Source organism: Eumetopias jubatus, unplaced genomic scaffold (genome assembly GCF_037043125.1).
Source record: "Eumetopias jubatus isolate StellerSeaLion01/CBP00866 unplaced genomic scaffold, mEumJub1_p1.0 scaffold_16, whole genome shotgun sequence".
NCBI classification, from domain to species: domain Eukaryota; kingdom Metazoa; phylum Chordata; class Mammalia; order Carnivora; family Otariidae; genus Eumetopias; species Eumetopias jubatus.
The window spans coordinates 1,028,698-1,042,500 of NW_028274822.1; the positions used below are offsets into that span (position 1 = coordinate 1,028,698).

The window sequence follows — 13,803 nt, forward strand, 5'->3', positions numbered from 1 at the left end:
CATGAAGGACTCCAACATTCCCTTTTGTGAGGTTGAGCCTCACCCCCAATTTCTAGATGCGTGGATCTCCGAGTCTTTGGGGCACTATCCCCCACACCTGCTGTGCTCACTCTCAGCTGGTCACAGCAGAAGCTGCTAGTGAGCAGATCATCCATTGGGCCTGGACTGATGCAGTGCCCCTGCCTGGCTCCCCTCCTGTGCTTTCCGAAGGCAGCCCCATCAGAACCCTCATCCTTGCTCTGCTCATAAATAGTCGATGGCCCCTCTGCAGGAGGGATGGGTCTTGAGGACATGAGGGAGCCACCCTGGGAAGAGTCAGGGGAGGCGTTCTGGAGAGAGGGAGCTGTCTGGTAACAGTCATTACCATGCTGGGTGGGCTGTGGACTTTAGCCCGGGGAAGCACAGTGAGGTGGTATCCTAACCCTGTTGCACAGACCCTGAAATTAAGACCTGGAGACCATGGGTCGTGGCCACAGTCAGAGTTGAGTGTGAGCGCAGGTCTCTCTGGTCTGAAAGCCCGTACTTGACAGGGATGGCCCGGCATCCTTAACCTTCATGTCTCATGGGTAGCAGAGAGCATACCACAGGCAGAATGGAGACCCTCTGGAAGATTCCACCAGCAGGTATCAGTGGGAACCCATTAGGGGCAGCTGGTTTTGCCTGTCTCTCATACACACCTACTTTTCGTAGCCTCTTCCAGCAAGGGGTGGCCGTGTGACCCAGTGCTAGTCCAAGAAATGAAAGCAGAAGTCTGCTAGGTGTACTTTGTGAAAAGAGATGGGCTGTTGACTTCAGGCCACATGCCCTCTGCTGTTCTTCCAGCTGCGTGGAGCATGAATGTAATCCCTGGGACTGCAGTAGCCACCTTGGGCTCACGAGGGAGCCGCACGAGGACAAACCAACACACTAATGCCACTGCCGAATCAACCCCAGCCACTGTCAAACCCTGGACTTCTCACGAGAAAAATAGACCTCTATTAAGTTGTTAGATGGAGTTTCTGTTATTTGCAGCCAACTGCAAACTTAACTGTAGGAGAAGGGCCTGGGGAAAAGAAGGGCATAGGACCCGGGGCCTCAGGTCATGTTGAAGATGGGCGCCTCCTGTTCACAGCAGTGCAGGTTCAGTCCTGTCTTTGTGCGGTACCCAAAGCTTCCTGTTTCCTCTCTGTGCTTAGTGCTGTTCCGAGTCCAGCCGCATCGCATCCTATTGGAAATACAGAATCCCAAGCCCCACCCCAGAGCTGTTCATCCAGAATCTGCATTTTAATAAGACCTCCAGGTGGTCTGGATGAATGTCACCGTTTTGCAAAGCCTGGATGCGTTTTGAATGCTGAACACCACAGTCTGTGCTTCGCCTAGTCTGGAGGGAGGCCAGCCTAGTGGCCAGGACTGAGAACACCCTGCTCTGGTCACAACATCAGCGGTAAACAAATCACCCCGGAACCCAAAACCTAGAACCCTACCCCAAGCCTCTGAGGTGGGCCGGGAATCTGTGGTTTAAGCAGACCCAGGTGATTCTGATGCACACAGTTCCAGAACCACCAATAAGCTCAACAAAAGACCGACTAGGAAGGGGGAGGGAGGTGTGCATCGTAGAGGGTGAAGTAACACTGAGCCTCGTGTAGTCTTAGCACAGGGATGTCTCCTAGCTAAGCAAGGTTGCCTGAGGGCAGGTATTGGATTTCAGTGAAATTTCTACTCTTTCCAATAGTACAGGAACCATCTATCATCCATCCATTCATCCATCCATCCATCATCCCCCTAGCATCCATCCATCATATCATCCTCCATCACCCATCCATCATCTATCTATTTTTCTATCATCTATCTATCTATCTATCTATCTATCTATCTATCTATCTATCATCATCATCATCATCTATTATCTATCATCCATCCATCATCCATCCATCCATCAACCATCATTTATCACCTACCACCCATCATCTATCCATCAATCAATCATCTAATCAATTAAGTCAGGAATGTTAAAGAAGGATTGAACAAATGTTTTTGCTCACATTGATCATCCTTAAAAGTCCCTGGTACAGACCTTTGTTGTTTGAACTCCTTTCTCTACACTATGGGGCAGTGTACTATAACTTGCCCTTAAGTTTTAGGTTATTCTGATCAGTGACCAGAGCTAACTAGTCTGGCCCTTGAGTGAGTGGACACTCCAGATTCAAATGTCCTGTTATAGGTTTTCAGCACCTTGGAAAAATGCAAGTGCTCAGACAGTGCAACCTGTCTGAATGACAAGGCTGATTTCGGTGACACGGCTGATGGCATGGCTGATCTCAGAACTCGGAGCAGGAACTTACAAGCAGTGCATTTATTTATTTATTTATTTTAAGATTTTATTTATTTATTTGACAGAGAGAGAGAGAGAGAGCACAAGTAGGCAGGCAGGCAGGCAGAGGCAGAGGGAGAAGCAGGCTCCCCGCTGAGCAGGGAGCCCGATGTGGGGCTCGATCCCAGGACCCTGGGATCATGACCTGAGCCGAAGGCAGACGCTTAATCGACTGAGCCACCCAGGCGCCCCCAAGCAGTGCATTTAAAATAAACGTGTGACATAACTGGGCAACGTGTGGGAAAAAGCAGTGTTGATTCTCACCTCCTAAAACAGCATCCAGGCCGCCCAGGGCCTGTGGACGTGGTGGGCAGAGGAGACGGCGACCATGGACCGAGGCACAGGAGACACGCTGTCTTCTGCTGAGCTCACAGAGAAGGACCATGGGGACAGTCTGGCCCTCAGACACCCTGAGACACCCCAGAACACCTCAGCCAGCTGGTGCCCCTCACGATCTGCCCTCTGTGGCCAGGAGACGGTGAACTGCCCTTGGGATATGAGTCCATGTGGCAGCCTGAGGCAGGGCCTCCATCCCAGACCCTTCTGGCAGCCCCCAGCCTCAGACAGACCACACCTCTGGGGCTACATGAAAGTCAGATGGGCCTGTGGGAACAGGTCAGCTGTCTTTGTGTCCACCTGCGTGGCACCATTTGGCTGCTCCTGGGAAGGCTGGATGTGTTCTCCACCTGCTGGGGTGACCGTCCGTGGGTGTGGGCAAGACAGTCTGGGCCCAGTGAACCTCTAGGCAGCGGATGGGCTGAGTTGTCCTGTGTGCTCAGAGCCGCCTTCTGCACGACCCCCTGTGCCTGAGATCCTGAACTCTGGTGCTCTGGTCACACGTGTGCTCTTGCCAGGGCTGTGCCCAGGGAGGGGTTGGCAAGCACCCCAAATGCCCACACGAGTGGTCTCACTTCCAGTCTCTCTGGCCTTGCAGCCTGGAACCTGGCCCTGGGGATGCACAGGGCTGCCCTCGGCTCTCCCAGCTCCAGGCGGCACAGCCCCGGCCACACGTGCAAAGATAGGCCGTTTTAAAGAAACGACGCCAGTGGGTTTGGTGGGCAATTACCTGAGAAGGAACAGTTTAGAAGCCACCTGCATCTGCCCTGCATCACAGAGTCACAGCTCGGCCCTGCAGCTTGGGCGGAGGTGACGGAGAGCCAGGCACGAGGTTGCCACCAAAGCCACGGGGGGTGGGGTGGGGGTGTGACACATCTGCATTCCTCACCCGTAGCTTTGGGCACTCAAAAGCTGGAGACCTTGTTTTATACATTTTATTTTTAACTTCGGAAAGCATCTTTTTATGTTAGGAAAGATGGGAATGTTTTAAGATTGTTTTCACATTTCTAAAGGAAACGAACTCTAGCTTAAATATCAAAGGTTACAGTAGGTGCTGGGAAGGGAAGTTAGCCATCAGCAGCTGGTAGCAAAGCCCACGGGGAAGGCCCGTCCCCGGGGAAATGGACGGCTCCCACACGTTTGTGCGGTCGTTCCGCATCCTGAGACGCACGACGACTGGCTGGACTCACAGCAGTGAGTCAAACATTCTGGAATTACCTCTAAACCATTAGCAGTTCTGCTAATGGAATTCCAATACATCAAAGGCAAAGCTCCAATCTCTTTAATTATAAAAGTAGAGAGAACACAAATGATTGCAATTGAATATGCAATTTTTAAATGCATGTGAAATATTGAATATTTTCTCATCTAACAATCAAGCCAGCCTTGCAAACATATGCCAACTGTCTCATCTGTGCCTACGAAGTTTAGAAAAACTAGCATTTCCTTACCTCAGGGAGTATGCGTTAATAAAATAATGAAGCACAGAATTATCTTCTGCTCAGAAAGCTTTCCTAGTTATTCTGGACAAACAGATATTCACTGAGCTGAATTAATTGCACCTCCTTAGAAAGTTCTTACTTTGAGGAGTTACTCTCTCAGACACACAGAGCTTATCAACAAAGTAGACGCTTCTACAACATACTAAAGTAAAGATCAAAACAATTTAAATTAGTTCTTATCACAGACTGCAAGAAAGATACAGATTGGGGTTTAAGAATATTTGTTAAAGTGAGCTTTATCCAGAGCCAGGCGGTGTCATTTTCCTGCAAGATGTTGTACTGATGTTCTCTCTGTAGGTCGTTCCTGAAGGCTAGATTTGGGGTATGGTGACATCTTCTTTCTGCGATTACAAATACTCTTTTAATGCACTCATAACTTTTCCATAACCTACCATTACTCTCTCAGTGCTCCCAAAGCCAATCCAGCGAGGACGGGCAGAACGCGCCAACCCAGCCATCCTTCAGGGCTGGAGCAAGGGGTGGGGAGGTCCTGCCACGGATGGTCCTTTCTGCCCCCTCCCCCACCCCAGGAGCACAGGTGCGTTTTGCCAGCGGGGTCGCCAAGGCCTACCTAGGTAAGGCATCACGTGCGCTCTCGCATTAGCTTCTGCCTGTCAGCCTGAACACCTCTGAGGAAACTTTGAGCCAAACGGAAACCGGCAGCCAAAGGAGGCTGTGAAGATGCTAACTCATCTGTGAGTTTCCCTTTTCAGGGCTTGTGAGAAAACCCTGAATTTGTCTTCAGTTAAATACCAAGACCAGCCATGATTTCCATTTCCTGGAGGACCCCCAAGTCTGTGTTTCTAAAACTGAGTATCTAATTCAGGGCCCCGGGAGACAAAGACCGCGGGGCACAGAGCTTAGCCTGAGGGACCACCCTTCCAAAGAACCAGATCACGAGTGTGGCTTCAAACTTGCTCTCCGAGGTCCTCCTCGGCAAACCAGCTGACAAAGTGCCAGGATCAAGGCCTGGATACAGACCGAAGACACAGAAGCACCACGCCAGGAGACACGTTCTGGATGAGAGAGGGCAACGCAAATGAGGGTAAATCTAGAGGGTCTTTCAATAGGCAAGAACCGATCGGGGACGGAGGACTTGCTAGAGCCACTAACTTCAACAATCTGCCCCACTTTTTCAAGTCCTATAAGAGGTACTGAGATGACGAAGAATACGCCTGGCGTTTTCCTGAGGAAAAATGAATCATTTACAAATATTCGTGGATAAAGTTCTTTTTCCCAAATTGCCTGTAGCTCCTAATTGAAGATCTATGAGGTTAACGCAGGAAATAGGACTCTGAGAGATGGGCAGTCTTTTCTGGTTTAGGTTGCGAGTGCTCTTATTCTCAAGGCTGGTGGCTTCCAGGTCGGGTTCTCATTGGTTGGTGCTCCTTCCTCAACAGGCAGCAAATAAAGATGTAGCTGTTTCTCAGGTGAGATCATAGGCTGGTTCGACTTATTTTCAGCGTGTGTCTACAGACTGATGCCAAGTAAGTGAATAATCCCCTTAAGAGAGTGCCTTCACAATGCCTGCTTCTTTGGTCAGTGAAATCATTTAAAGCCCCAAAGAAGAAACACTCTCTTCTCCATGGCCCCGGACCCAGCCCTCCGAGGGGCCTTCGGGGTGGAGCTCACCCTGCTGCCTGCGCCCTTGATGGCAGCACCACATACTGGCACTAAAAATCACAAAACACTGAGTCAGAGAGGAAAAGCCCGAGAGGGACAAGCAAGGAAATGCTGGGGCTGCTCAGTGTTCGCGCACACTGTCACCAGAGGACTCCCTGCGGAAAAGCACGGCGGCTCCGGGCTTACTGAAGGAAAGCAGACTTAAAATTCAAAACCTAATTTATCTTTAAAGTATTTAAATGTGTGGGAAGGTCTCTACACACTTTCCCCTTATGCATCCCTATGACTCTTGCCATCTGAAGTGTGGAAAATACTGTTTCTAAACCTGCTGGCTTTTGTCAGCGGTGGTGTTCGTGGGAGGGCGTGACGGATTTCTTCCGGGTAATTCTAGGTCAGAGCAAGAGCTGTTTTTAAATTGTCCTTCATACAGCAAATAGGATTATATGTTCTGCATATAATAAAAAAAATCTGCTAGTTATAAAAGAAATAGAAGACTTTTGTCTTAGATATTATATCCCTTATTGTAAAGGGATATAATAAAAAAAAAATTAAAATTCAGGTGTCCTTTAAGTTAAGCTAGAAAGGACACAAAGCACCTAGAGCACCAGGGTGGCCACTGAGGGACAGAAATCCTACTTTGTTCTACAAACTCCACTTTATTGGTCATTTATAGGTCATTCTATAATTTAATATGTATATATATGTGTATCATACCAACTAAGAAGGCGTTTGAGGGTTTAAAAAGTCCCCATGTTCTCAAATAATCACATTTGGAATTGCTGTGATCAGACATTTATTTCTACACTGAACCACACACGGGGAGTGGCTCACATGGACGCATGGGGCCGGCTCCTCTCTTCAGGGCAGGCTCCGGACGGGCCCTGCCTCACCGCCGTCTTGGTCATCTTCCCCGGGTTAGTCCAGTGCTCCAGGAAGCAATTCAGTCCAATCTGTCACACTTCCAAAGTCAGACCAAAAAAGGCAGACGTGGTAATAAATTAGGGCAGGAAAACCCACATTAATAGTTTATGTTCTCTAATCTCTTACTGAACAGAACGGTAAGAAATAACCATCACTTTAAATGGCATACTCTTCCTAATATATGTGTGTGTGTGTGTGTGTGTGTCTATATTGTCTCGGTGAGGACCTGTACGTGAGTCTCAAGGTGCCCTACACACGACGGAAAGCACAGCATTTGGAAAAGACTCTTCCGATAGAAAATGCAGTAAGCGTAAGGTTCACAGAGCTTTCTTTATTTTACCTTAAATATAGTTGCATTTTAAAAAGCTTCAATAAATTCAATGATTTAAAATAATCAGAGATACCAACACATTTTTTCATGGTCCGGAAATGATTCCACAGATTTTCTTTAGCAAAATCATTTGTAATAGAATTTTCATATTCATATTCTTAGGTTATCATTTGTATTTTCTCTCTATATAAATACTGTCAATTTGTCTAGTGAATTTTGGGAGGGAAAAAGGAAGGTATACATTAGTGGTAGTTGTTTCAAATAAAAAGAAAAAAAACAAGAAAAGAAAAACCACCCTGGATTTTAGAAATGGAAAAGGTTTTAATGCCACCAGCTTCTACCGTTGTAGTAGGTAAGGGAGCAGAGTGGGGCCCGCCAGCCCCAATGGCGCAGGGGATGCCGACACCCCAAGCCTGTTCCCGGGGAACAGAAGTGTGGGCACAGAGCCAGGAAACCACCTCTGGTGGCTGCACTTGAAAGTCCTCCCTCTGTGAAGGATGCCGAAGTTAATACCAGGATTTCCCAGCTGCATGGAAAAGAAAAGGGGAATATAATTTTCCCCTTGTTTTTGTATAGAATATTCTGGAGATGGAATTTAACAGAGCTGAAAAGTCATCCTATAGACCCGCCCATAGAAATGCGTCATGGCCTGTTTCTCCCCGAGACACTAGGTCAGAAGACCTCTCAAAAGACACACAAGTACGTGCCTGCTCCTTCCTCAGCACCAGTCATCAGCCAACGAGCCCAGGATTTTAACACGACACACGGAACCCCAAGGCCCCCAGGTGGGCTGGCATGCTGGACACGGGGTTCCACGCAGGTGACTTTATCACTCTGCCGCAAGCATGCACGGGGTGGGGCAGAGAGAAGCGAGGGGTCTGGGCTTCCATGGCATTAGACACAAGAAATACAGCCCCATGGAGCGGCTGGGCTGGAAACGCACGCGCCACCTGGCGATAGAGACCCGCCCCTGAGGCTGGCCGCGGCTGTGGGATGCTCAAGCCGGGCGGGCAGCATCTGCCAAGCACAGGGCAGCAGCAAGCAGGGGGACCCGCTGCCTTCACGCTTCCACGTGGACAAAATTAAACAGTGCTGAGTTTAAAAACAATTGCTTTTTAGCCCTTCAGCAATACTTTTTAATTAGTTTTAAATGTTAATGGTTCCTGTAATGAACTTAGAATAGAAATATATTTAAATAAATAATTTTTAGGGATTGTTGGCATTTATGATTCTTGGATGCATGGTCTGAGCGCACTAGAGTTGATGTCAGGAAGAAGTAAATATCCGGGCTTGTTAAGCTGCAACAGCCCTGGATTTTTACCCTGGAAATCTTTTTGAAATAAGTAGGTCCCATGTTTCCTGCGTTTTAATTTATATTATTTCCAACGGCAAGAGCCTTTACTTCCTTACCATTTTAAAAAACAGATTGAATTTACGGTCTTACTGAGTCCGCTCTTGTTTGCTAATTTCCATCCTAGCGCTGAAACCAACATGGGTTGGCCGCTAAGGTTGGGATCTGGGCTGAAAGGCTGGCCCGGACAGGTAGTTCTCCCCACGCTTCCCAGGCAAAAATCACTGCGGCTTCTAGGGGCCTGGGGTGATTGGAAAAGGAAATGGGTTGGATATGCTGAAATCCAGGCGCTACTACATTTTTTAAATTTTAAGTTCTATCAAGTGTTACTGGTGAGGTAAAGCCTCTTTTCAGTAAAGATATCCTCCATCTGGAGCAAGGGGACACAGCAGGTGCGGGCAGCCCCTCCCCTCCCACGCCCCACCTGGAACGGGCCTTGACGCACAGCGATTTATTTCTCAAGTGATCCTAAGAGCCAATACTTTCACTTAACGTTGACGATGGGAAGGCAATTCAGAGTGTGGTCATTTTGGGACATGGCCGGCAGTCTCTAACGAGGAGGCAATTTCTACTACATCTTCGTCCATCACAGATGTAAAAAAACAAAAACAAAAACAAAAACCACCATTAGGAGGTTGCATTTTTATTTTAGAAAAAAAGTGAAAAATAAAAATTTCAAGACCAATCAAGATACATGTAGATATTGCTTAAATCTAAGCTGTCAACCCTCGTTGACTTTCCTCGGAGAAACACCACGGATATGACATCCACCATCAACGACCAGAACCTCAAATTTCACGGTCTCCATTCGAATAATCAAGGAACGCAATTCAGAAGTCATATTACATCCTGCATTTTATTCATTTCCATATGACAAAAATAGTAACCTAGTCTAAGACATCCATTTCAATCAGTAGATGTATCGAGCCACAGATTTATCATAAAAAATATTGGATCTCGGTAAGAATGCCGGCTGGCTCCGGGGGCCCCAGCCCTACATGGTGCTGCAGTAGAAAAATAGTCTCTCTCTTGACCACGCAGAGAGGGACGGTCTGGTCCTGAATACAGAAGGGGGCGCGCCTCGCCGTCCCTTCACGAGCCATCTTATTTACAACACTTTACATTTCTTTTTTAAGTTATATACACAGCCTTCTGGGATAAGAGAGAACACTACATGGTACCAAATCCTAACCAAAAAAAAAAAAAAAAAAAAAAAAATCACACCAAAAAGGACATCATAAATAATAAAATCATTCCACTGTGGACACACAGCAGTGCCGGAGGGGTCAGTGCTGGGTTCGGACAGGAAGAGACGGCTAAGCCGGTGGAGTGAGGCGTCTTCAGGACACGACACCGTGGCACGGTGAACGTGGCTGTGGTCGCGTGGGAAGGATTGTCCTGTGTTCCTGTTTTAGCGGAGAAGACACCGCTGTCCGGTTCCCGCTTCGGGGCGCACACCTCGAACCGCGTCTCGGGGACAACGCTGTGGGAGGAGGCGCGCCGTCCCAGACTCCAGCGCGCTCGCAACGCACACAATGAGGTAGCACACACGGCCCCGCCCGTGCAGGCCCCGACCCCGACCCTGCGCCCGACCCCGTGCCCGCCAACGGTCCCCTTCCTTACGCCAAGCCATTTAAACAAAGTCAGCAGCTTCAGACTGTATTTTGAACGATCGGACGACATTGTGCTTTGTTTTCATCTGAGAAGATAATAAATAAATCAGAAAATGTCCCAGTGGTGACTGATTCTACTGCCAGCCACTGATCCTTCTCTCCGGTTTACTGTACACGAGAGCCAGTGCTTGGAGGCAGTCAGAATCCTGTCTGGGTGTGAGAGGACGGGGAGGTTTCGGTAGAACCTGACCCTCACAACGTTCTCTGAGCCCGTGAGCTCCACGCGGTGCCACGGTCCTAGGATTAATTCATCAGAGTTGTGTTAGGGGTGGTCAGGGTTTTAAATGGGCTTTGTAGAAAAGTTAAATAAATCATTTTAATTTAAGAAATGGTAGGCCCTAGTTTATGAGGAACAGACAAGTCTTGGTGGCTTTTCTGTTTAAGTGGCATAGATTTCTCATAGTGTTCGACCTTAAGACAAAACAAGAAACTGTAACAGTTTTTTTTTTCATTTTCCTAAACCAAAGTACTATTTATAAAATACTTTACATCTTTTTAAGTTTTCAAATTATAGACAAACCTCCCTAATACAAAATACTAAAAGTGCAATAGTATAAATTAAGAGTTTGCAACCACATTATACAAACATTACCTTTTTATTGTACAACTTTGATAACGTGAAATATTTCCTCACAACTGCTTATAATGTTGTGAATAATTTATGGTGATACTTGTCTGTAACTTGTTCCCAATCGCTGGGCTACAGACCACACTAGGGAACAATTGTCCACATAGCAGCTACAAACATTTAAATTAAAAAAAAAAAAAAAAGGAACAACAACAAAAATAGGCTTGTCACTGACAGGAACTTGCACACGAAAGCATGCGGTCTTTCCCAGTGGGACTTCACAATTTGCCTGCATTGAAATAACTCACTTATTTATAGTAAAACAAACTCTGCTTTAAAAAAAAAAAAAATCACATAGCCAGATGTATTCTGCAGTACAAAAGCTTCCTTTAAAGTTGGGGCTGTATTATCTGTTACCCGCATAATCTTAACATTATAAATACTACGGACGAAGTTACGGCAGAAGACGGCGCTGGGAGTACCAGACCACATCCTCGATAGTCTAAAAACAGAGTTCAAGTTTCTAACTAATTCGAACAAAACCTTCGAGTGAGTGTCGCTGGGACACGCGGGGGACCCCTCTCTCCCTCATGGGAGTTACTAGGTTTTGGGAGGAACGAAGTGGATGTGGTTTGAGCCCTTTCCATTCCCAAGGCGGTTTTACAAGGACTTCTCTTTTTGACTTAAATTTATTTAAAAGGTTACAGAGTTCCCAACAACAGTCAAGCTCACCGTGGAAAGAGTACCATGCAGTGCGTCCAAGACAACCTTCCAGCAGCCACACAGTGAACGTGTTTTCTGCTATGGGACATCTTTAGGGGAACTGGGGCACAGGGCCTTGCAGCCCGACGGTCGCACCTGACGGTGTGTGTGCGGCACAGAGCAGATGGGCAGAGCCCAAGCATAGCTAGTTAATACCAATCTCCTTGTTATCCTCAATAAACCTCGTGAATGGACGGCTGGCTCCCGTTTCGGAGTTTGCTTTGTCCAAACCCACGACGGGTGGACTGCCGCCGGTGCGCGCTTTGTCCATCCCGGTGGTCAGAGAACCCAAGGGGGGGATGGCGCTTCCACCAAGACTTACTGGGAGCTGGGGAATGCCGCCATTCTGGATGACAGAGATCTCATTGTTCTTCATGGCCAGGCCGTTTGTGATGGCTGCAGCATACTGGTTCCAAAAACTTGGGTCAACGTTCATTGCTCGTGCTGCCAGATCCTTCTGAAACATTTCTGAGAACTTCAGGGCATCGCCACCTAGCAGAGCCATGGGGTTTTCCACAGACAGGCGGCGGCCGCGCCTCGCGGGGGCGTTATTCCACATATGCGTGCCCATGTGCACCTGCGTGGGAGACACAGAGAGACAAGGCACAGGTAAGCAAGCCCAGCACCGGAGACAGGTGCGCATCTGTCTCCCCGCGGCCCACGTGTTGTCCAGAAACCCAGCACAGTGGTTTCAGAATCGGTTTCTGTTTCCCGTTCTGAGCACCAGTTGGGGACAGCAAAACATGGTTGGGTGAGCTTTTCTGAGCATCTTATATTTAAATATACAATATTTCTCTTTCTACAAAAAGCAAAACCAGTCAATGTCTTCATGAATGTTTCTTTCACTAGATGAGCCTGACACGTTAAGGTTCCCCACACGGCAGAGTCCCCAGGCCCCGGGAGGTTGTAGAGCTTGGAGGGCACAGAGGCTTTGGCCCCTCCTGCCTGTGCCCTGCCTCCTGGAGGGCCGTGTACTTGAACTCCCAGCTTCCCTGGGCCCCACAGTCACTTTCCCCGACATGGAAGAAGCACCTGGGGCCCGTGTAGCCAGCAGAGACTTGGGGCAGCTCCTGTCCTACCGGGAAGGAGCGGCCACAGGTTTCGAGCTGTTCACCGTCTCTGAAAAGTGCTCCGCAACCCGGATAGGCACGTGAGGTGGACAGAAGGGGGCATGTTTAGCTAAGAGTGCTCATCTAGAATCTTGCCCACACCCCACCTTCCAACGAGAATGGACAGTGTGGTTGCCATCTTAAACAGGAACCCTACACTGGCCGTCACGCTGGGAAGCTTCTCCAAATGCCTGCCCTGTTGGCAGCCAAGTGGACAAAGGCAGAACCGAGTTCTGGCCTGTGCCCAGGATGCACATTATTTTATCTTGTGCGAGTGTTTAAAAGCCCAGCTTATCCTGTTGTCCTGGTTCCGCTGGATTCAAGATGGCACCAGGCCCCACGACTGACCGCCCAGGAGCAGAGCCTGTGTGGTCATCCCGCGACAGGCGGTGCAAGCCCCAAGGGGAGGCCCGGCCTGTGCTGGCTGGCAAGTGGTCCCTATGCCGCACAGCACCTGCTCCTTGGTGGCACGTGCGCACGTCCGACACACAGCGTGCACACACACAACACGCACGCGCAACACAGACTCGCACACGGCCCTCAGGCTCCCCGCGCCCCGGGGTTAGCCCAGCGCACCAGGCGCCTTACCTTGAGGTTGCCCTTCGTGGTGAAGGCCCTCCCGCAGATGGTGCAGCCGAAGGGCTTCTCTCCCGTGTGCGTGCGCTCATGGATCTGCAGGGCACTGGCCGAGGAGAAGGTCTTCCCGCACGACTGACAGTTGTGCTGCTTGGGTGTCCGGCGTGGCGGGGGGGCCAGCATGGGCGCGAGGCTGGGGCTCATCACTGCCGGAGGCCCCGGGGGCACCTGCACGGCGGCCGGCAGCGGCGGGCCCTCGCCCAGTGGGATGGCCTTGCTGTGCCCATTCACTTCCATTTTGATCATGGCGGGCGCGGAGCCGGCAACCAGGCTAGGAGTGGTTTGGCTGGGACCTAGGGCAAAGTCGGGGTCACAGAACTGAGAAGGCGGCTCGCTCAACGTGTGCGTCAGTAAGTGCTGTTTTAAATTACCCATAGTGGAGCACCCGCGCCCGCAGAGCGCACAGAGAAACGGGCGCTCCTTAGTGTGACTGCGGTGGTGGATCTCCAACGCGCTCCTGCAAGCAAAAGGCTTGCCACAGACATGACACACAGTGCCCGGACACTTACCCCGTTCTCTGCTCAGGAACAGCAGGCTAAAGGGGGCCTCCTCCTTGATGGCCGGCCGGCCGGGCGGGGCCGCCGTGAGGTCCAGCGCGCCTCCGTTTTCAGGGGCGGGGGCAGGGCTGTCCGGCCTTTCGG

The 13,803-nt window shown here is 49.4% G+C and overlaps 1 protein-coding gene across 1 annotated transcript in view; it reads right to left on the minus strand.

Moving 5' to 3' along the window:
* Positions 1–11,562: 11,562 nt before the first annotated feature.
* Positions 11,563–13,803, minus strand: part of SALL3 (spalt like transcription factor 3) — a 16,736-nt gene continuing 14,495 nt past the window's right edge. The window contains exons 2-3 of the mRNA XM_028102861.1: positions 13,115–13,803; positions 11,563–11,994 (exon numbers count right to left, since the gene is read on the minus strand). The exon at positions 13,115–13,803 is cut by the window's right edge and continues 2,808 nt beyond it. Coding sequence (XP_027958662.1) covers positions 11,563–11,994; positions 13,115–13,803 — 1,121 coding nt within the window. The remainder of the gene's footprint in view (positions 11,995–13,114) is intronic.